Source organism: Hippoglossus hippoglossus, chromosome 9 (genome assembly GCF_009819705.1).
Source record: "Hippoglossus hippoglossus isolate fHipHip1 chromosome 9, fHipHip1.pri, whole genome shotgun sequence".
NCBI classification, from domain to species: Eukaryota; Metazoa; Chordata; class Actinopteri; order Pleuronectiformes; family Pleuronectidae; genus Hippoglossus; species Hippoglossus hippoglossus.
The window spans coordinates 6,744,651-6,767,265 of record NC_047159.1 but is presented as its reverse complement, the minus strand read 5'-3'; the positions used below and the strand labels follow the sequence as shown (position 1 = coordinate 6,767,265).

General features: G+C 43.6%; 1 protein-coding gene across 9 annotated transcripts in view; it reads right to left on the bottom strand.

Moving 5' to 3' along the window:
- The window catches only part of slc20a2 (solute carrier family 20 member 2), a 42,855-nt gene that overhangs the window by 13,916 nt on the left and 6,324 nt on the right, over positions 1–22,615 (bottom strand). For 4 of the 9 annotated variants that reach the window (XR_004615068.1, XM_034596772.1, XM_034596765.1 and 1 more), the window contains exons 2-4: positions 3,068–3,625; positions 892–1,032; positions 145–230 (exon numbers count right to left, since the gene is read on the bottom strand). Coding sequence is in view for 8 of the 9 variants with exons in the window: in XM_034596772.1 (XP_034452663.1) it covers positions 145–230; positions 892–1,032; positions 3,068–3,356 (516 nt within the window). In the remaining variant the exon portion in view is untranslated. Of the gene's footprint in view, positions 1–144; positions 231–891; positions 1,033–3,067; positions 3,626–9,711; positions 9,849–10,173; positions 10,484–11,497; positions 11,679–13,609; positions 13,813–21,534; positions 21,670–22,615 lie in introns of those variants that run through there. The other 5 variants (XM_034596768.1, XM_034596770.1, XM_034596769.1 and 2 more) reach the window with 5 other exon arrangements.

Genomic DNA, 22,615 nt, shown 5'->3' with positions numbered 1-22,615 from the left:
AATACTGAGATTTAAACTCTACTGTATATGCAGGAAATGAGTATCTCGGTGCTCAGAGTTTAAAGCCTGAAACTTTTAGGAGGTTAGTGTGCGTGCTGGTGAGTGAGCGATACTGCACAGCGGGGGGGGGGGGGGCGGGCCCACCTTGCTGAGGATGAAGTGTCTGATGAGCAGGAAGAGGAGTCCAGACATGAGCCCAGAGAGCAGGGGGGAGATGAACCATGACGACACTGAAGGGAGGAAGGAGAGAATAGATAAATACAAAAATACAGTTATCAGTCATAATGCTTGAGTACATATTTTTCATTCCCAAGTTTTACAGGACTCTTCATCTTCTGTACTTCAATCGTGTCAATCCGTAGTTTCCTACACTTCCCACAATGCATTTCAAAGTTTCAAATCCTCTAGAAAACGTACAGAGTTTTAGATTCAGCTGCGACAGTGGCGATAGCAGGAGTTACTCTCTAAGCCTGAGAAGAAGTGATGGCTTCCTCTTCTACTTCACAGGTACTTTAAGATGCGTTTCCCAGCTGCATTGCATGCTGGTCTATTGAGTCTCCTAACAGGGGAAAAACTGTAACCTCTGCTTCATTTAGAAATGACCACTTGGGTCGTAAAATGGTCCCGGGAGTCATCTTACAGACTCTGATGATGACTGTTTGTGCTTCAGAGTTTAGAAACTTTTCTGGAGTCAAAACTAATCTGTAGCTGTGGTGGAAATACCTCAGTGTGTTGTTATTTAGTCTGGTTTCAATGGGAAAGTGGCAGCTACACCAGTAATAGTAATGTTATGTACAAACAGTGCACTGTATGTGTATACCATGGATTTAAATGAGCAGACAAACAGTATAAATACACACAAACTGGTCTCAAACAAGCCGCATTCATTACCGATCTTGACGAGCTGCATCCACTGTACGCCCCTAGTGCCGATGGCCACCATGGAGAAGCCGATGGTGGCGCCAACAATGCAGTGAGTCCCAGAGATGGGCAGTCTGAGGAAGGAGGCGATTAGCTGCCAGACCGCTGACCCTGAGATCAAAACACAGACACACACACTGATCTCACACCATTCTCTGACTCATTGGATTAAAAGGAGGTTCAAGCTGTAAAAGAGAAAAACAATACCACGTGAATCGTTTACTCATTTCTGTGCTCAGTTATGTTAAGTAGTAGTTTTGTGTTTGTGCTTCTACTCACGGAATCAAAGAGTTTTTAAAAACATGAGTGAGACATTTTAAGTGAAAGTCTGAGCAGCATTTGATGAGGAAAATTTGTAATCTGAGTTTACTTTGTAAAAACAGACGCTATCAGTTTTTGAGTCATCTGAAAATGTCGGCTTTTATGTTTAAGAAGTCTTTATATTATTTTATATCTCAATCTTTTTGTACGAGTACTGCATTTCACTGCCATGCTGTAGCCTGTAGTGACAAATGATATTAACCTGAATCTAAGTAGTAATCGCAAGAATTCAAACATGAGGGACTAAGAATCTAAGTATAGTTTCAGATGCAATGAGAAGCTGCTGCAAAACATAATGTGAGGACAGATGATAACAACAGGTTCTTTTATCAAGATTTATAAATGTATTTGTCAAAACAAAATTCCAACGGGTCTGTGAACACAAGCTTTTCCGAACAGTAAATGTATTTTTGTTATTCTTTGTGAACAGAGTCCATTATGTGAATAAGTCCTCAGTGTCTCGTTCGATCCTCAATTCCACACAGACAGTATTGTTTTCTATTGTGTTTGATAAACTTTCATTTCTTCCAGCAGGTCCTGAAGGATTTTGCTGCTGTTATCAAATAAAAAAATCTGTATGAACAATATGGCAGTGAAAAAAACAATCTTGTTTGGGATCAAGATAAACTGTTCAGTGTTTCCCCAACATTCACTTGTGTCGGCGGCTGCACGTGATCCTTCAGCGACGCGGGAATCCCCCCGTGCATAATATCGCCCTATTCATCGCTGTTTCCCAGCACTCTCTGCCATTAACATGGCTTTGTCTCAACAGGAGCCCCATTGTTGTTTTTTGTTCAGCGTCATTCACTTACTGAGGTAATCTAAAGCTTATGTGTAAAGCTACTACTGATACTCAACAATCGCTGCTTGTGCTTCTCTGTAAATGTGTTTTAATATGAAGGCACATCCAGTGCTGCTCAGGAAAAGCTGCTCCGTTACCAAAAAATCTGCAAATAGATTTAAACACTTTTCAAATTTTGCTAATTCATTTGATACCATTTCTCACATATATCAAGTTAAAAAGTGGTTTTGAAAAACAAGAGCAGATCTTATTATGTACTTTTGTCAGCTGGAGAACAAAATTCAATAGTTTTGGTTTTACATAAGCTGAGTGATGTCTCCTCTCTGTTTACAGACCTATGGACATACAGTCCTGCAGAGTTACAGCAGCATGGACTCTGATCACAGCTGCACACACCATCTCAGAGCCATTCTGAAGGACTGTGAGAGGAACACACGGTTTTCCTTTCAAATGTGTCGAGCAGATAATTAATTTATCAAGTTGAAGTGAAATCTTGGTTTTCAGCCTTTCATATATTAAGAATCTCTCTTTTTCCTTTTTGAATATCAGTATAAATTTTTATATTTGAGGGTTGATGTCACCTTGGACTTTGGGAAACTGTGAAAGTAATTTTCACTATTTTCTAACTTCTTCATGGAGCAAATAGTTCATTGAGAAGTAGTTGAAACGTCATCCTGGTTCTATCGAGGGTCAGCGCATGAGCTCATGTAACTTATTTATCCAACAGCATCAGCAGCAGGTCATCCTGGAGCAATGTCACCCTGCGAACACACTGCACAGCGGTGAGGTTTAGCTTTTATTTTTAGAGCTTCAGCTGACAATTATTTTCATTATCAGATTACTCCGTCAGTTTTTCAGCTGTGATTCCCTTTTTCTGACACTGAATGTGAAACTTCTTTGACCGCTTATATCCGTCAATTTAATACCTTTTAGCCTTTAGAAAATGTAATGATCCTTACAGCTTCATACAGATACGAAAAGACATTTACAGAAGGCAACTCACTGGATCTATAAGCGACTTACCGACCATGGCGCTGACCTCCCCTGCCATGAGCACCGGCACCGTGTCGTTGTACAGGCTCACGTCTATGATGCCCTTCCGAATCGTCTCGCCCACCTTGGCTCCCAGCAGCATCGAGCCCAGGGTCTCAAAGATGGACGCCAGGATGCAGGCTTGCTTCAGCGTGACCACACCGGACCCCACCGCCGTGCCGAACGAATTAGCGACATCATTGGCGCCCACCGAAAAGGCCAGGACGAAGGCAATGATGAAGCCGAGGATCACCATCCACAAGTATGAATCCATCTCCATCTTGATGTGATTTCAGCAGAAAAAATCCAAGCGGAGAAAAAGAGATAGCTGAGATATTCTAAAAAAGAAAGTGCTCTGTGCGTTTTTAGCGGAGGACTTGGAAAGCCCGCTCCTTTTCTTCGTCCCCTGGTTGTAAAGAGTTCGAGGGGAGAAGCACAGCCGCTAACTGAGCGTTTGGAGCTCAGTCCAAAGATTGGAGACTAGTGATGGTGGGTGCAGGGGGCATTCCATAGCTTAGTGTGAGACAGCCTGTCCGCACGTTCCTTCACCTGAGAGAGAAACGAGATGAGGAGACACAGAAACAGATTAGTGTCATAAGCCATGGTTAGTCTTTTTCAGCAGTGGCTGCCATCTGACAACACCTCTCTGAGACTTCCTCAGAAAAATACAAAACAGAGCAGGGGAGGGACTGAGAGGGAGAGAAAGGGGGGGGGAAGAGCTTATGAGAGCAAAAGACAGAAAAAAGGGTTCAGGATGGATGATGACGACGAGGCAGAACTGGCTTCGATGGAACCGGGAGAGCACAGCAGGGGGGAGAGCTGCAGACGTCTCACATAGTCGCAATAGGAAATCACAGTTTGCTCTTTGAAGAAATCAAATCAGACAGTGCAGATGGTTTGCTGTCAGCGCTGGGACTAAAAAAAGACCACAGTATCCAGAGCGAGATACGAGCAACACTCCCAACATCAGAGGAGGCTGCTAACACATTATCCCTGCAGGACAGGACAGCTGACATTAAAACCTGCATTTACTTCACAGGTTTGGGCTGAAACCTTAATTTTATTATCTACTTAACTACCTCAACCACTTCATGTCAAACCCTACGATGCTAAAAGTGATAAACAGAATGATCAGGGATGGAAAACTCTTACATCACCAAACTGCAGCTTCATGTGGTTTCATCAAGCTGATCCAACAAAGATCTCCAAGCAAGAGATAGTTGAACTGACAACCTGGTGAAAGTTGCAGTTGCCCTTCTCAGCTTTGCTCTTTCAGCCACAGCATGAGAGCTCCAGTGCTCACTGGGTGACAGTCAAAGGTTCACACCAGTTTTGTAACATTTGAGAAGAAGTTCAAACAAAATCAAAAGCTTTACTGCAGTAAAAAAAAAAAAAAAAAAAAAAATCAGTGCACAAAGTCTCGACTGCAATGCAGTAGGAAGATCAGCAGTTACTGTGGCTGCAGTTCACTAAACTGCACTTCTGGGGGTGAACAAAGTAAACTGATGATATAAAGGGGAAATTCCCCTTCTCTGTATTCTCCTCCCTTTATACAATTTTAAATGAAACATATTTCTAATGCTCATATTCAGGTTCATAGTTTTAATTTGGGTTGTTACGTACACAGGTTAACATGCTGTAATGTTTAGAAATCACATCACTTCCCTCAGACTGTCCATTGCTGAAGCTCCTCTTTTCAGCCTCTGTCTGAAACACTTGGTTTTAGCTTCAGTCTCTTTAAGACCCCCCCCCCCCCCTCTCCTGATAAAGCCCAGTCTGCCTCATTGGCCAGCTGACTCACTCTGTTGTGATTGGTTGACCATTTCCGGCACATGCAGAAAATGTCGGCCTCAGCCCTCACTACACCCGTCTATTACTAGGGGTCACGTCAGACTAGCAGATGGGCGTGCGTTATGCAAATGTGAAGCATCTTGAGGTCACGGTCATGTGACACAGAAGAATTCATTTCAGAGACAATAACGATGGATCAAACTAGAATCTGGATGAGTGACATTCTCAGTTAATCAATCTTAACATCATGAGGTGTCAGATGGTTTGTGTCGCAAAAGTAGTTACTGGACGTAACTCTAGTTCTATGAGAATGTGCTTAGGGTGCAGAGGTAGAGTCTTGGATGGATAAACCAATGGTGAAGGCTGTTCGAGGGCAGAGCGACGTAATGGAACATCTGGGCCGACTTCTTTGGAAACAAACAAACTGAAAAATCCTTGGCAGGGGATTGGATGAACCAGCTCTTGTGATGCTACAGCAGCAAAAATGGGAAAATCTTTGCTATCAGAGGTTCTAACAGACGTTTCTAAACATATGTTCAACGTTTTTGTCGATTCAATGACATCTAGTGGAAAGTTGATCACATCAGATCCACTTCGACATCAGACAAACAGCTTCCTCGTCCCTGTAGAGATCCACACAACTTATTTACATGACAACAGTGACACTATGCCACCAACACTGACGTTCCTGACAAACCTCTACACCACTAATAACTCTGTCTGGGTTCTTTCTCCTCTATTTCTTCAGTCTATGCCACATAATCAAAGTCGTTTCATAGTTAATGGCAGCACATCTCCATGTATGGTGAAGCCAGTTGTTAACGGGGAGCGTTAGAAGTAAACAGCTGGAAGACCAGACTAGTACATTCTCTCGGCATGAACTGACTGTGTGCTCCTCGTCGTGTGGGGGCAGGCGACTCCTTTCTAAATAGCCTGCGGCCTGTTATGGCTCCCTCCTCCCATCCAAAAGCTCCATCTGGAACAGCTGAGGTCACGTCCTGCCATCCTTTTATCCTCTCTTGAACCGCCAAGCTCACATTAAATATGATTATAATCTATCGCTTCATAAACCACGACCAGATAACTCAATTAGTACAATCAGAGCATCATTAATGGTTTTTTAAAAAAGTTTTTAAAGAGACAATCTAAAATGTTTGCTTCCTTACAAAACCGTTGCCTCCAACCCAAAAGATCACAGACCAGCTTATCTGTAATCTGGAAGGAAAGTGAGCCCAGAGGATGTCACATGTCTAAAATACTAAGTATAATTGATGTGATACTTCATGGATCCCTGAGGAGAAACTCTCTTTTCACCTGCTCCCCTCCAGAAAGAGATCAGAGTGAATGATCAAGGTGAAGGATCTGTCCCCCAGGACTTAATGATTCAGTCTTGCACGGAAGTTTGAGACTTTTTGGATGAAAAGACGATAAACTGAAGTCAAGTCAAGATAATTACTATGAAACAGGTCAACCAAGTTAATAATTCATGACAAAACATCAATGAACAATCCTGGTTATGATATTATCATTGTCAAGTTTCCTCATACGTTTAATGTCGTGTACAGTTTCAACTTCAGTTGTTTTATCGTCGCTGTGCGATGACAAGTCGCAATAACACGACTCTGCAGAGTGTTTTTAATTTGAAACGACGGATACAGGAAGTGGAGTCATGTGATGACACCTGGCCTGAGGCAAATGAGAACATCCAGCCACAGCTTCAGGCAACAGCAGAGAGAAAGAAAGGTCGATTAAAGAAGCTGACTTCAGGTTAAATAGACTATTACCTATTGATATTTAACTCCAGGAGACGGCCACTTAAGCACCACCCCTCTGCTGAAAACAACAAGACAGTAGCAGGCTCTGAACAAGACACTGTGGACATGATTAACCTGTGGAACACCACAAACACACAGTCAAACATGGCCGTCCACCAATCTGGTGAACGGTCTGTGCAGCGGTCGAACACGTCACCGGAGAGAGAGGTTTGTGCTTCCTTCTACTGTGTGTCAGAGTGTGGGGGGGGGAGACGAGAGCGAGCGACTCCAGTGTGTACGTGCTCACGTGTGTCAGGCCTTTTTTAATCAGGTCCACAACTTTCTAAAGAGGGAAACTCAACATGACAGCTGCAGCTGACACACGGTTCATTTTAAAGACCATGTCCCACTGTAACACATCGTCACTAGTTCACATATCGTCACTAATTGTGCACATAAAAACTATTTTAGTTTACTGAGATGAATGTTCAAAACAATGATAAATAAATGTCATTCAGCTTTAATAGCTTTCTCAGGCTCATAAGATGGAGTAGGCACAATACACAATGACATGCAATATCAAAATCACTGCTGGAGGCATGAATCAGAGAGAGGCATGAATCAGAGAGATGTATGAGACCTAATGTGGGAGGAGCTATTTCAGTAAGAATTATCCAATGACGGAGCTTAAAACTCTGATGTGTGCCGCCAACGGCCTGTAAAAGCTAAATATAATAGTTAAGAGAAAATTCACACGACAATCTAGATCTGCTTTTTATTCCGGGTCAATGTTGAAGTAATTCAGCAACTATGGTGCATAAATTGGGATGAGACGTGAGAGAATATCATTTTGCATGAAACCTGATGCAAACTCATGGAAAAATATGCAAACTACAGATTTGATATTCACAGAAAACAGTACAAACGTCTGTATCGACTTCTGCTCAGTCATGATACACAACTACACCTCATGATGCAAGTAACAGAACCTTCCCCAAGAATGAAGAGACAGCATTTTCTTTTCCCCAGAGCACAAACGAATGGACATTACCCAGACTGCCAAGTATAGATACAAGGAGACCTCACGTCCTTCACGGGTAAATTAACAACCCTGACCTGTCTTTATGCATCGAATTATATATTTACTGTATAGCCAAATACGCAAGAACGTCAGATTACAGGCCACAGATTCATGGGTTAAACATCTTTCCTCCTTGATTTAGAGTTCAACTTCAAGTTGTTCAGCTGTTTACTCAGCTCCAATGAAAGATTCATCCAGACCTTGAAACTGTCAAGAGTTTAGTCCCTCAGCAAATCATAAAGTATTCATAAAATTTATTGTAAACTGAATTTAAAAATACATTTCATACAACCTGTCTGAAGGTCATCTTTTCACTTTACATGTCTTACATCTCAATGTGCTTTAGCTTCAAAGAATAGAACAGAGTAGATTCAACGCTCCCAAGAGAATTAGCAGAGGCGACAGAACCATAATGCACATTCGCCGGCAGTCATCGTTTACTGTGCAACACGGGTGAGAATGTAGTGAGTGGTTATAAAGCTGTTGTATGGACCACTGGAATCTGGACAAATAAATGAGGAGATGAAACAGTAACGCGGAATTTAATTTGCAAGCCAAGGTTATTTGACCATAGAAGAAAGTGTCAAGGGGACGGGACAGTATAGGACTGGATTGATTTAAAGTTAGTTAGAGAAGTATATAGAAAGTATTAAATACCACACAGAAGTAACTATAATTTACGTTTTGGTTGTAAACTAAAACAAAGACCACAGAGGAATTTAAAAAGCTGTATGTTTGAATGTTTGTTACTCTGACTGTACATGTACATGGATCAGTGTGTAACATCCTGTTTCCTCCTCAGGTGGATCAGTCTGCACAGAGTGACGGCCGCTGTCCAAGGTGCTGAACCTGAGACCATCGTCTGAGGTGATCGCTGTTGTTCACACTTTAATATCATTTTTGACGACGAGGAGATTACCAAGAGGAGTTTATGTACCGAGTATATACAGCAATGCTTCAACTAGCATCATGCACTGGGAACACACTGAAACACACGCAGTTACTTTTGATTATAATGTTTAACTTCAGACATTTCTTGCTGTGAAAATCTAATTTAATCAGAGATAAGTTCTTAATGTTACTATGTTAAGTGCCTTGAGATGCTGCATGTTGGGATTTGGTGCTTTACAAGTAAAAGTTCTAGTCAGTAGACACTAGAATGGCACTCAGTGGAGCACATACCACCACCAAGGCCCCACAGTCCTGCTAAATTCAATCAAGCTGCACCTAATTTCACACACTCATACACAACAGTCCCCTGAATGTGCCAGATTCTTTCTTTTTAATCTGTCCAGTAGTTTTTGTGTAATCCTGCTAACTAACAGACAAACACATGCATGCAGAAACATAACCTTGGCAGAGGTAATAATGTGGCTGCTATTTCACTGATAATGTAAAATATTTGGTTTAGGATTTCCTTATTAGAAAAGGGTGTTTGGTAATTCTACTATATCTCTGCTGTTAATTAAAAACAGACATCAGTCTCTTAGGGCAGCTGTGGCCCAGGAGGCGGTTGCCCACCAATCATTTGCTGTTCAATCCCTGGCTCCTCCTGTCCACATATAGAAGCGTCCTTGAGTAAAACCCTGACCCCTAAATTGCCCCAAGCTGACAAGACAGCTACTTGCGTTGCAGCCCGGGCGGTCTCTGTGTGTGTGTGTGTGTGTGTGTGTGTGTGTGTGTGTGTGTGTGTGTGTGTGTGTGTGTGTGTGTGTGTGTGTGTGTGTGTGTGTGTGTGTGTGTTTGGTAGAGAGCAGAAATGTAAAGTGTTTACTCTGCTAAAAAAAAGAAAAACCCTGAATGAAAAAGGTGGAAGTGTCCGAGGAGAATTATTACTGTCAGACACATTTTCTTCCTATGAGTGTAACAAGTACACACAATGAGGACAATGACACAGAAAAAACCCACCAGGGAGAAACAACTGACTGAACTGGGTCTTCATGTCGCCCCTGCTCTCCTGATTCCTCAAGTACAGTCAAGAGTTTAAAAATCTTTATCTGAGCACAAACCTCTGCAGGAGTTTCGTGCCGTGACACAGAAACTGTGCAAATCCCTTCATTCTCAAACTGTTGTTGCCGTACAATGCTCATTAATCTGCCCGAGGTGCCGCTGCACCACAGCCGAAGCTGCAGGAAAACACTGTGTCACGAGCTGCTGTCTGCATCGACACGCAGCTGCACTCACCACGCAGTGATTCACCCCCCCCCCCCATCAGCCAACCGAGGTAGCTGCTGAAAGGATGACAAGTAGAACATACATGCAGCGTCAGATAATGACTCACAGCAGCATCCTGCCCGCGCTGGCTAATTGTTACACCTGAAGCATCCGCAACTGCAGCCAGAGCCTCCAAGGACACGGGAGGCTCACATCCAACAAACGGCGTGCTGAGTTAGGAGAGGGAGATGTGGGTAAAATAAGACAAAACGGGCAGAGTAGAGGAGCTTTAAAGCCTGGAAATCAACTCCACTCACCTTCATGTCTCCGCACATCAGCAGGAGGTGGCAAAGTAGTGGAGATTAGAGAATGTCAAAGACAAAATGTCAGCGTGGGGGGGGATGCAGAAACGGAGAGAAATGGTGGGCTGAATGAAAGTGAAGGAAAATATGGAGAATGAAATGGGGGAGTGAGCATGTGATTGACGGGAAATAAAATTATGAGGAGCGAGTGGAGGAGAACAGCTGATGACAGGAGAGAGAGGAGAGAGGAGAGAGAAAGGAGGGAGCAGGAGAGGCTTAGTGGTAAATCAGCAGGTTGTGGTGGTGTTGCAGGAGAGAGAGAGAGAGAGCGAGCTTACAAGAGAGCAACAGAGAGAGAGAGAGAGAGAGAGAGAGAGAGAGAGAGAGAGAGAGAGAGAGAGAGAGAGAGAGAGAGCTTACAAGAGAGCAACAGAGAGAGAGACACACACACACACACACACACAGCGTATCCAGCTGAGTCTAGACTGCCTCTTAAAGGAAAGCATCCGCATTCACAGCACACGTCAGCCAATAACAAACATCGGAGGGGACGGGGCGCACGTTTGATTGGCTGCATGTTTGCAGAGAGGACGGGCGGGCGGGGGGGAGGCGGCCAATGACAGCGCAGGAGGACGGCAGAGGAGGGGGAGATGAGGGGTACCGGTGTGTGGATGTGTTTTACAGCGCGGAGAAAAGCGTGCAGACATGTCAAGGGCATTCCGTTACTCCGGTGAAAACACAATGCAAGTTGGTGACAGGTCAATATGATTCCGCAGCGGTTTACAGATCCACATGTGAAGAAGTGTGAGCAACAGTGTGATGAGCTGACGGAGAAATCCTCCGCAGCGACGAGCCTCGTAGAGGATTGTGTAACTCAAAGAATTCAGGATGATGGAATGAGCTCGGCCAGTTTCCAACACAGACCAACGCACACTATCTTCACACTTCATCTAAACCGTCTCTCTCTCCGCCGCGGCCGTCTCTGAACAGCGAGCCTTCGTGTGACGGACAGAAGCTCTCGTCGACACAGTGAGGAGCGAGGACGAGAGTCACTGCAGCCTCATCACGGTCAACACACAAGTCAAGAGTCCTCGTCTCTTCTGCCGCTTCCTCACCGACGACGACACAGGACGCATGGAGAGGAAAGTGGTCCGAACACAGACCCAATTAACAAATCTGTCATCTTCTATTGAGAAAAGCCAGAACGAATCATTTTTTAAACACGTTTCTCAAACTTCACCAGATAATTGGCTCAAGCACAAACTTTAACATTCTTGCTCCACTTCCACACAAGCTTCGCAGTTTTAAACCACACTCTTGAAAAACACTCATTACTCACCACTGAAGCTATGAGAATGTCTGGTGCAGTTCAGGTCCTTTTTCGTTCTCACATACTGTGCCAGGACCAGAACAGTGCGTGTGATAAAGTCATATGTCCAGTTCTGTTCGGCGGTCTGCTCTCCTGTTTGTTTGAGTCCCTGTGGCTTTTTCCTCCTCTAACGTCTCTCACTCATTCTCTCCCTTTCTGTCCCCCAACTGGCCCTGCCTGCCTAACGCCTATCTGCGTCAGCTGCACCTGCTGCCTCCGACTCTGGGCTCCGCAGCAGGGAGGCGCTGTCTCCTAGAACCCCAACACACACACACTCTGTACAGTGTTGAGATCAGTCAGGCTCCATGTGCAGGAAGGGGGTTGTTTAAGAATGACAACAACGGTGCAGATGACTGCAAAGAGCACGTCGCTCTCAACACGATCTTCAAAGGCTCCCCACACACACACACACACACACACACACACACACACACACACACACACACACACACACACACACACACACACACACACACACACACACACACACACACACACACACACACACACACACACACACACACACTATTTTCTCTCGCTTGGGGGCTGCACTGCAGCACTAAGTCAGGGTGTCAAGCAGCAACTCACAGTGGTAATCCTTCAGAAAAGTCCTGACGGCCATTACAAGCTCACAGAAAACTCTTGTCAAGAATTCATCACGGCCTTGAGTCTAATTAATAGTTCTCTCTGCAGTTTACTCCGGTAGAGTGATGATCCTCAGGATCACTGAAGTCACAGGCCAGCGGTGAGACAGCTCACAGCACAAACCCAACCTGACACAATATCGACCTCCTCATGCTCAGGGTGCAGCAATCCATCGGCCACTGATCGTTATCAGCTGATACGTGTTTCTAAATGGTTCCCTCTGGGGGCTCATTAGAGGCCGATCAAAAGAGCTGATTGGACGAGACAGAACTCGAGAGACAACTTTTCTAGGTGCAGCTGAGTCTGGCAGTTCTATCAGGTGTCTGAAAAAGACAAGACCGTTGCATTTTCTTTTTAAGATAGCGAGCAATAAAGCAAAGGGACTGTTGAACCACCCAATCTCTGCTCGCCCACTGTAACAGATGCTTTGCAGTGACAGCTACAGAGAGGACAGCGAGAAAGCAAAAGAAATACAGACCCTCATGTCCTACTTAGATCCACGTTACATTCTGCAAACATCTCAGAGGTGTACGCCTGCAGCAGTTACACAAACACACTTGTCGGACATCAGAGCCTGAACTCGTCTTCTGGAGAAACAGCAGAGACTGACCATGATGAAAACACTTTGAAAACCGTGAATCTGAGCATAAAACATCCGAGGTGATCCACGCATTGTTCTCATTCCTCTGCGTGTACGTGTGTGTGTGTGTGTGTGTGTGTGTGTGTCCAGCTGTGTCACTCTGAGTGAACTGATAAAAAGGAGCTTATCCTTAAATATGTAGAAAGAATACAGTGATATGTTTTCATTTAGTTTATGATGGTTATAATGTCCTTAAAGTTCAAATAAATAAGCTTCCAAAAGGAGTTTATATCGATACAACAAACTAAAAGTACATTTGCAGTATGCTATGAATACAAGAGTTATGTATTATTTATAAGAGGCATAAAAATAATACAATTATAATAAAGTAACTTATCTTCGATGCAGTTTCCACTGGGGAAACATATTGTTTCAATAAGAAACAAGTATTTCTTATTCAGATATCTGAAAATAAAATAGGCGATCGGGAGCTCTCTCACTTCGCATTGTGTCGATTTCAATTTTACCTTCATAATTATTCTGAGTTTGTTTATTGTGTACTTGGAGATAAATCCCCATCGACCTTCGTGCACCTTCATGTGACATCACTTGAGGACAAGTATCAAGCTTCACGCAGATCCCCCCCGAGGTCACAACCTCTTTTCGACACCGCACACAGCGAGAGGCTTTTCTCCCCCAAGACCTTGACACACACTTTGAATTGTAAAATCGCAGCACAAACATTTTCTGTATGAAATTGTATTTTCAAATTACTAGTTTACCAATTTGTTTCCCATTGAATACAAACAATATCTCATTTCCATTTCCAATGAGTCACATTATTGTTTTGACTTTACCACTTTCTCGTCTTCTGTCCCTCTCCAGTGGATTTACGAGGCAAGCTATGGTCTGAAATCCAGTTCCGAAGGATGACTATCAGACGGTGAGTCACGCTCCACAGACTGAACGAGTATCTGAGTAGAAACACTGAAGCAGGCCAAGTTACAACAGCAAACAATCAAGCCCCCCCTCTGGCTTTCAGTGTTGAGTAAGCCTTATGTTTAAATACTCTTTTAAGGTCAGCTCTCTCTGGTTTCAGAGCAGACTGTGCAAGGGTTTGACTCCCTCACCCTGAAATGGCAAAGTGACTGAAGCGACTCCTCCCTGACTGAATGTCTGTTTAAAAGTCATAGACACTTTACTGTCCGTAAACTGGACACAGTAGAGTTGTAGGGACATTTTACTGTCCTTTAACTGGCCATAGTAGAGTAGTAGGGACACTTTACTGTCCTTTAACTGGACAAAGAAGAGTTGTAGGGACACTTCACTGTCCGTAAACTGGCCATAGTAGAGTTGTAGGGACACTTCACTGTCCGTAAACTGGACACAGAAGAGTTGTAGGGACACTTTACTGACCTTTAACTGGACATAGTAAAGTTGTAGGGACATTTTACTGTGTTGATTTGTAAATAAACTAACTTAGAGCAAAACAACGAGAGAAATAAAAGAAAACATCAAAGTTGCAGATACAACAATTGATTGAACATGTCAAAGTGAAAATAGTCTTTTCTTTCAAGTTAATCAAGGGATTTGAATTTATTCTCTAGAAACATCCCGCTGAGCGCACACACAAAACACACAACACACACACACACACACAGGAAAAATAAACACTAAGGCCTAAATAGCAGCCACACAAAGGATGTGACGCTCTAGATGATGCCTGAAGACTGTCAGAAACTATTAGTCACCTCTGAGAATAAACCACGCTCACCACAGGGATCATAATTGACCAATCCGAATGTGCCTCAACGAACGAATATAGAGCCAACCACTTTAACACCTGCAGTGGGGGGGGGGGGGTTGTTGGCGAGGCTTCACATCATATGACCGCTGACACATTATGCTCTGTACCTACCAACAATGTGGTTTTTTAAGATTGCGATCCTGCTTTCTTCGCTTTCGGCCATCTGCGTCCATGTTCCTGAGAGTCGTCTTACCCTTGACCCCTCTCTCTGTTTCCCTCTCCTCTCCTCTCTCACCCCCCCTCCCTCCTCTCCTCCCACACTCAGCCTCAGCCAGACAGTTCCAGTTCTCTTCCACGAATAAGTTAAAAGGTGCCCAACAGCAAACCGAGTCCCTTTCGCCCCTGTGCGTCCTCTGCTTCACTCCCCCGACTTACCCTTCCAATCTCCCCTGCCCTTATTCACGGAAATGCAGAAATGTTGATCTGGCTCAGTGCTCAGAAAGCACAGCCAGAATCTCCAACCTACCTTCCCTCCTTTCTCCACTGCTGAGACTGGTAATCTACTGCTGGCACGCTCTGTGGTTTTTAACTGTGTTACTGGGGCAAAGTGGGAGCTGGTATTAGTGTGTGCTGAAAATGCAGCGCAGAAAAACACTGAGAGAGAGGCACCGACATGATTAATGATGTTTTAGGCCACGTCCACAGTAATGGGGATAAATTCATCTCGAGTCTGTTTAGGTCTTCCCTAAATATACTGCCGAGCGATCGATGAGATCTTACTCAGCGTTCTAGAAAAAGGCCGTTTTGCAAACGCTGACATGTTACTCTCCTGGGATTTCATGCACCTGAGGGTCACATGATTCATTTGAGAAGTTTGACAAACTAGAAAAACTGGGTCTTAAAATGTCAGAAACACAGTAAATCTCTCTGTTCAAGATGTCTGTGAATCCAAGAGGATCGGGTTTTTTTTCAAATTTAAGTTCTTCAGTGTGAAGATGTGGATTTAATTTTTACTTTTCAGTTATACAGCACAGATGTGGGTATACAAATTATTCATCCCCTTGAAAATGTCATGTTTTATTGTCTTTAAATCAATAAAAGTAGGTTAAATGTGATTTTTAGGACAAGGCCTCCTACTGTAAAAACAGGTCCAAACAAAGTAATCTAACTAATTACAAGGGAGATTACACTTCCAGGTACTGTACAGTGTACTGATACTTCATTTATTATGATGACAGGTGTTTCAGTCCTTATGAAGTCCTGTATAAAGACAATTAAAAACAGAGTTTAAAGCAACTGCATTGATGTGGACATGGGCTTAATAGGACTGTGTGATACGACTAAATCTCCAACCCCTGACACAGGTCAGATGATGACAGATGTCATATGATGGCAGATGTTCTATGATTTCACAGAATTTTTTAATAATGTATCAAATACATAATGATAAATTAGTTCATAACAAAATAATTATAATCCTAAAATGTGATTATAGACCAAAGATAGAACCCTTTACTGTATTTTAGGTACAAGCTTCTCGTTTGAGTCCTTCTTGTGTTCAGAATGACGCTGTTCTGTGTCACACTCACTCTCATTCAACTTTCCTGCCTACATCTGTGCCAGAGTCAGCCAGATGACGACACACACTGATGTATAGACTGAGATTTGCCACACAACAGAGCACAAAACAATAGATGTTTTTTATCGTCACGTCGCACAACTGTGGGACTTCCTCAGCCACAGCGTGAAGTGTTTGGGGACAGATCTCAGGAAAACGGAGCCAAATCATTGGGTCAGAAAACGAGCGCATACTCCAACTGTAGATATTTATCGACTATGGTACAGTATGGAAATGTGTGTGTCTCTACTCTCTGTGTGGTGTGACCTTGGATGGCTGTGTCCTCACAAGTGAGAAAGAGAAAGAAGGAGAGAGAGAGAGAGAGAGAGAGAGAGAGAACGGCAGACAAAGAGAGAAAGCAAGAGTGAGAGAGTGAGAGAGCGAGAGAACGCTCCCTCCTAAGCTGGATCTAGTGGCCTGTGCCCTCCTGCTCTTAATCCTGGCTTCCAGCACATGACCCAGCTAACAGTATTATGAAGTGCTTTGATTAGACCTGCTGCTGTGCGCACGTAGCGGAGGGACGTGGCGGCGGAACATGGGGTCCTGTGCTCGGCCACCTCTCTGCAGGAATGCTAGGCCCCTGCAAAGACACATACGTATGCGCACACACACACGCGGCATTAAGAGCGTTTAACCTCGGCGGACACAGCCTACACACAGCCGAAGAAAAGGCACGAGGCCGATTGGATTAGGCCTGCGAGTCAGTGACTCAGCGGATTACCCCGCCACTGTTATTCTAGGTGAAAACTAAGGGTAACGCTGGAAAACGTGCTGCTAGGTTTAGCCGTGGATGACAGTTTTGAGAATGGGACTCTGGGGGGGGGGGGGGGGGGGGGGGGGGGGGGATTTCACATGACGACTGCAGCATCAGGCCGTAATCGCATCAAGGGGTCTCGCACGGGGAAACACTTATCTATCAACTGATGGGGAAATAAACTCAACTTATTAATTATCATTTAGACGCATGAAATAACTTAAAAATTGGGGCTTGGCATTGAAAGTGAATCAACGATCAGGTAAAAGAAAGTTTGCACGGGATTCGAGTTCAGATTTCCATAATGCACTTTGAATTTTGTTTATTTTCTACTATATTAACATGAAGTTTATCCTCCATACATTTCAGTTTAAAAACAGCTGAGGAATTCAGCGCAGTATGACTTCACTGCGGGAGATGAACTATATGTCGTGTTCCCTGTGGAGATGATATTTATGTCCTTTATGTTTGATCAACAATCAATCGCCAAGAACAACACACAGAACACAACATGACAATCTTCAAAGTTGAAATTCTCTCTGTTCAATTAAGGGAATTAAGGGTCTAGATTTAATGTTGACTTATTATGCCAATGAGGATATTGTACTATTCAATAGCTGCAACAAAAAAACTCCACTAAAGGTTTACAAAGATACAGGGCTTCATCTTAAAACCAATGCAAAGCAGCACCAAGCTCAATGATGCAGCCATCTGAGCACCCACGGCGGAGTTGGACCTAAAACGAGCTGTGGTCCGGCACATTTGTTGTCATATTTCTATCTTGAGGGCCATGGAAAGCGATCATGGTTATTTTAAGGACGCATTATCGAGGCAATACTGTAGGGATATTGGCACAGAACTGCCTGCCACACACAGATGATCTGCTTATGCACAAAGTGAAACGGGCAAATCTGTCCTAGCCGAGGTGCAAGTGTGCGCGGCTTTAAAAGGGAACGAGGGATGACGCACTGTTTGGTTTGTTACAACCAAAAACACGCCCATGATTTATGAAGAGACTACATGACTATCATGTACACGGTGTGGTGACCTTTTCCCCACTTGCCTGAACTTAATTTAGACCCTGTTCTTAGAAACAGTCCGAGAGCAGGTTCCTGACAAGAAACAACAACCTGCAAATAAACAATGGCAACAAACAAAATCAATCTGGAATCCACAACTGTCACCTGAGTGAAAATTCATGCCGTTACTATTGCTACTAAATGCACCGAAGCATGAATGAGTTAATCTTAAAACTACACGGTGCCCACTGTGACCGGTGTTATGTGTCACATGATTACAGGAGGTGTTGCACGCCAACCGACTCCGCTGCTCAACTTCTAGGAGTCCTGCTGCTCGCTTTTGCATTTGTGGACCAAATTTGCAAATCAGTTCATGCACCTTATGACACAAGTACAGCAAAACTATCGAGCAAAGTTGATGAAGAAGAACAAATAGTGAATATTACTACTCTAGTTTTGTCCTGATTGCCCACAGAACACCACCATTTCAGCCTATTAGACATTTTTCAATGGAGCTGTTGCACCGCCCCGAGAGGGAGATATTGTGGGGACAGAGTCGTTTGAGGCTGTGTGTGACATGTGCTGCTTTTTGTCGCAGCATGCTCGATGCTGAAAGAAACTCATTGTGACAAGTGGTCTGCTGGTGTTCCGGTGATGGGGCAGAGGGGGAGTTTGCCGGGGTCACCTCTAATCCTGTTGGGGAAAAAAGGATTTCCTCAAGATTTTTTTCCACCCATCGCCTCACATCAGGACACCCTCTTGCATAACCAAGCTCAAACCCCCATTTCCCTCATATACCAGTAGAATATTAAAATGCACAGAGTACAGTATTTCCACTGCCATAAACACGATTAAAAGTCTGAACACCCCCATGTCCTGCATCTGCCACAGCACAAAATCCTGCTGTCTCTTTCAGTTTGTCTCACTGCAAGTTACAGGCTGCAGTTGCTTGCTGATATACGTGTGTATTATATTTCTTCCCTGTCATGACTTAGTTAAGGCATCAAAGATAGTGTTTTTATAAGATACCAATTTGTGTCTCTTCAATTCTAAAGTTCAATTTTCCTCTCCACTGCCACACGTCTATCTAATCTCCTTTCCATCCATCTAATAATTCCAGAAGTCTGTCTGAGGCTCATATATCTCGAGAACCGTTCCTCTTATCGACTTCACCTAGCGTGTGTATTGTTAATGACCCAGGGAAGTGCAGTGTTGAATTTGGACAGACACTATAAGTTCAATATTAACAAACAGGTGACCAGCGCCCTGTAGCAGCATCACAGCATAACTGTCACTGAACTTTGTGCATTTGCCACGGCTCAATTACTGCAGGTCACTTTACAGTTTCAGACAGAAATCTGCAACTAGCATTACCACACACCAAGTAAACATGCAGGTTTACAACAGACACTGTAGTTAGAACGTAATAAAATGATGAAGCAGCTTTAGAACAAACTGTAAAAGCTTCAGGCAAACGAAGTTTGAGCCTCTTTGACGTTGATGATTTGAGCAGTTTTTCAAACCAATGATGTGATTTCTATAAATTAACCAATGAGCTTGTGATTGTGGTTTACATCAACAAGATGACATACCCTGCATTACTGTTTTTCTATAGTATTAGATAAAATTCCCTTTGCTGTGAACTTTATAACTTAGCAGAAAATATCAATTGTTTTTAAATCCAACATGACACACAATAGGAAGGGAAACCCCAAAAAGCATAAAAGGGGCACTTTAAATTTTCATTTCACAGCTTATTCAGGCTTATAATAAGTTTAGCCCAAAGCAAAGGGAATAAAATTGAAAACACTTTGAAAGTTACAAATAGAAGTGTCTGTGTGTTTGTTGACAGGTTTTGTGACTACATTTCACACTGAAGCTGAGGAGGCCTTCTCAGCATTACTGGGTGGTCACTTACTGTAAAGCCATCACGGGGCTGGAATGTTTGAAACGTTATGAAGATGTCATCACCTGTTCAGTACAGGGAATCCTGGAGATTTTCAAAGATACCCAATCCTCGCCTCCCTAAGTTAACCAGCCTGACGTTATCCAGAACAAGGGTCTTGGCTGGAGGAGATAACGCTGCTCTCCCTCTGGGGTTTCAAGTATTTCTGGTGTCGCACTTTGTTCCAAAATTAATCTGTTTGGACTCTCATAGAGCTAAAGAGGAGCAATTATACCATTTACCAATTATATGAAGCTCCACTCAGTTTGAAAACCCTGATTAAATCTTCTTTGAATCCTCTGGTCCCAGCTTGTTAGGGCTTAAGTGCATTAGTCATGATTCATCATATCAGATCACAATAGGATTCTCTCCACACTATACCATTACACACACACACACACACACAGTGAGTGAAGGAACCATTGATTTAAAAGTCCTGCATCCAGCAGTACAGAATGTTTTTAACTTCCACAATCATTAATCACCATGTTCTCATAATGTGAGATGTGACTTTAACACACTGATCGGACGTTTTAGGATCAATATTGCATCTAAAGCTCGATTAGACCATCTTCTCTACCTGTCTGTGTGTATTTACTGTTGCTATGGAGCTATTAAAAAAAAACTGTGTTGACACAGCAAAGCTATAAATGATGACCTACCATCCCAGAAGCCACGTGTCACGACAGGGTGAGAACGTGCAGACAAGTCTCCTCCAACCCGTTCACCAAATTAGGTAATGTCACCGATCGGCACAGCCAGCGGAACATGGGTTATCAATACCAGTAAAAATGTGAAGCATGCCAGCAGACATCTTCAGTTACAGTTTAACGGGTTTTTATTTCTTATTGTTTTCTAAGGGAAGCCATCAAAGGATATGTCACTGCACTAATCCATTAAAGTGACATTTCAGATGAGAAAACTCACAGCGAACTGCAGAGAAAATTGGATTTTTAAATGGTTTGTTTTGTAAGCAGAGGACGTTGGCTGCATGGACACCATGTGATCTTTTGACATCCTGTCGGCAGCCATGATGGATGTGTGTCAACCAACAGTGTGTGTTTATTTTGAGCATGTCAAAAAATGTGCCAACTTTATTGTACTATAATCATCATCTGCCCATCATCTTCACACTTTGTTTTATTGCCGAGGACTCGAGGAAGTGCAGAGTGGACTGTGAGGTTGTGTGATGAGCAGCTCGAGAGGAAGCTTCGGACATTACCTCTACATGGGATGAAAAAGGCGGAACTATATGTGTAGCACACGGCTAATTTACAGTGCACACATACCAGGGTTTTAGGCAACGCAGAACTCAGCAGTGAGCTATATCATGTTGGACGTTTCACAGCTCTCATTGTGTAACGGCTTTACTTTGCCTTTCAGTCGTAAACCAAGTCATCCGAGTGCACGGATCTGTGGACAGTTTACCGACTATACATCTAACAGCATGTCTTATAAACCGTGTGCACAGACTTCTAATGCCCGAGGCGGTATATTTACACATGGATCTTTTTACCCCCTGTGGACCTCAAGGGGGGGGGGGCTCAGTGCCTACGTGCATTTGGTGGGTAATCACGCATGCACACACTTCACCGACACATACCAAACAAACAACCAGCCCCTAACAACATGGCACTGCACTGGGGTGACAGATGTGTGCGACAATCTGAAAGTCAAATAAACATGTGGCAGCACATACCTTCATTTCACTCTCATCTGGAACCGAATCATTTACATTCAATTAAGCAACGTGCCATTGTTCCACCAGGCTAATCCCGACCCTGCAAGGTGGCCTCCGGACAGATACCACCACGCTCCATCTGCCCCCGCCTTCCCGGCTCGCAGCTTTCTGAGGTGTCACATATCCACCGCTCGCTCTTGTTACTAAAGGCAGCAGGGAGGAGGAATGATTTGGCTAGAAATAGCAGTGTCACATGAGTGTGTGTGCGGTGACTAGTCAGCCAGCTGCTCATCCTTACATGGAGCCCGTCCCCGTCCGCACAATCAAATGCAAATAGGCGGTAACATCATCAACATAACGGCACAGACCGGCGCAGACAGGCCCATCATTTATCTCTGAGCCCCGTCACACCCTTCACTACACTCGGGTGTAGAAATATGAAAGCCCGGTTCAAATTGACACGTGAGCTCACACCTGTTCAAACATCAAGCGCTCGACAAACCCCTGAGCGCCGTTCTCCCACGGAAGAGAACGACAAACACAAGCTTTGTTTGGAAGGTTATGACTGTACAATTAACTGAGAAAACACTTGCAAATAACTTGTGTTCACAGTGAAATTCAATTAAATTTGTACAAAATGGGAGAGAGAGGAGGGATGGTGGAAAAGAGGGGAGAGGAGGGGGGAGAGGGAGAGAGAGAGAGAGAGAGAGACCAGGGACAGTTGTGTAACCATCATATTTAAGCTCCACCTGACTAATGAATATAATAAGTGATAATTATAGATGTAAAGGTGTTATTAATGACAGCAGCACCAGGTAATAATAATAATACAAAGAGAGAGAGAGACTATAAGCTTTATTAAAAAGCTGTGTCCATCACTCTCCATTAAAGTCATTCACACGGGCCTCTAACATCCAGTCTAAACATTTACCTCCCACTAAAACCAAAGCGACAGAGGAAATCCATAATGCAATTATTAAATAGTAATGGTTTTTTTATATTGCCCAGCCCACACACAGCACGGGAGTCTTCGGAGGCAGTTTGTAGTTAACAAGGGCACAGATTTGTTTCCATCAGTCACAATAATGACAAAGTGTGT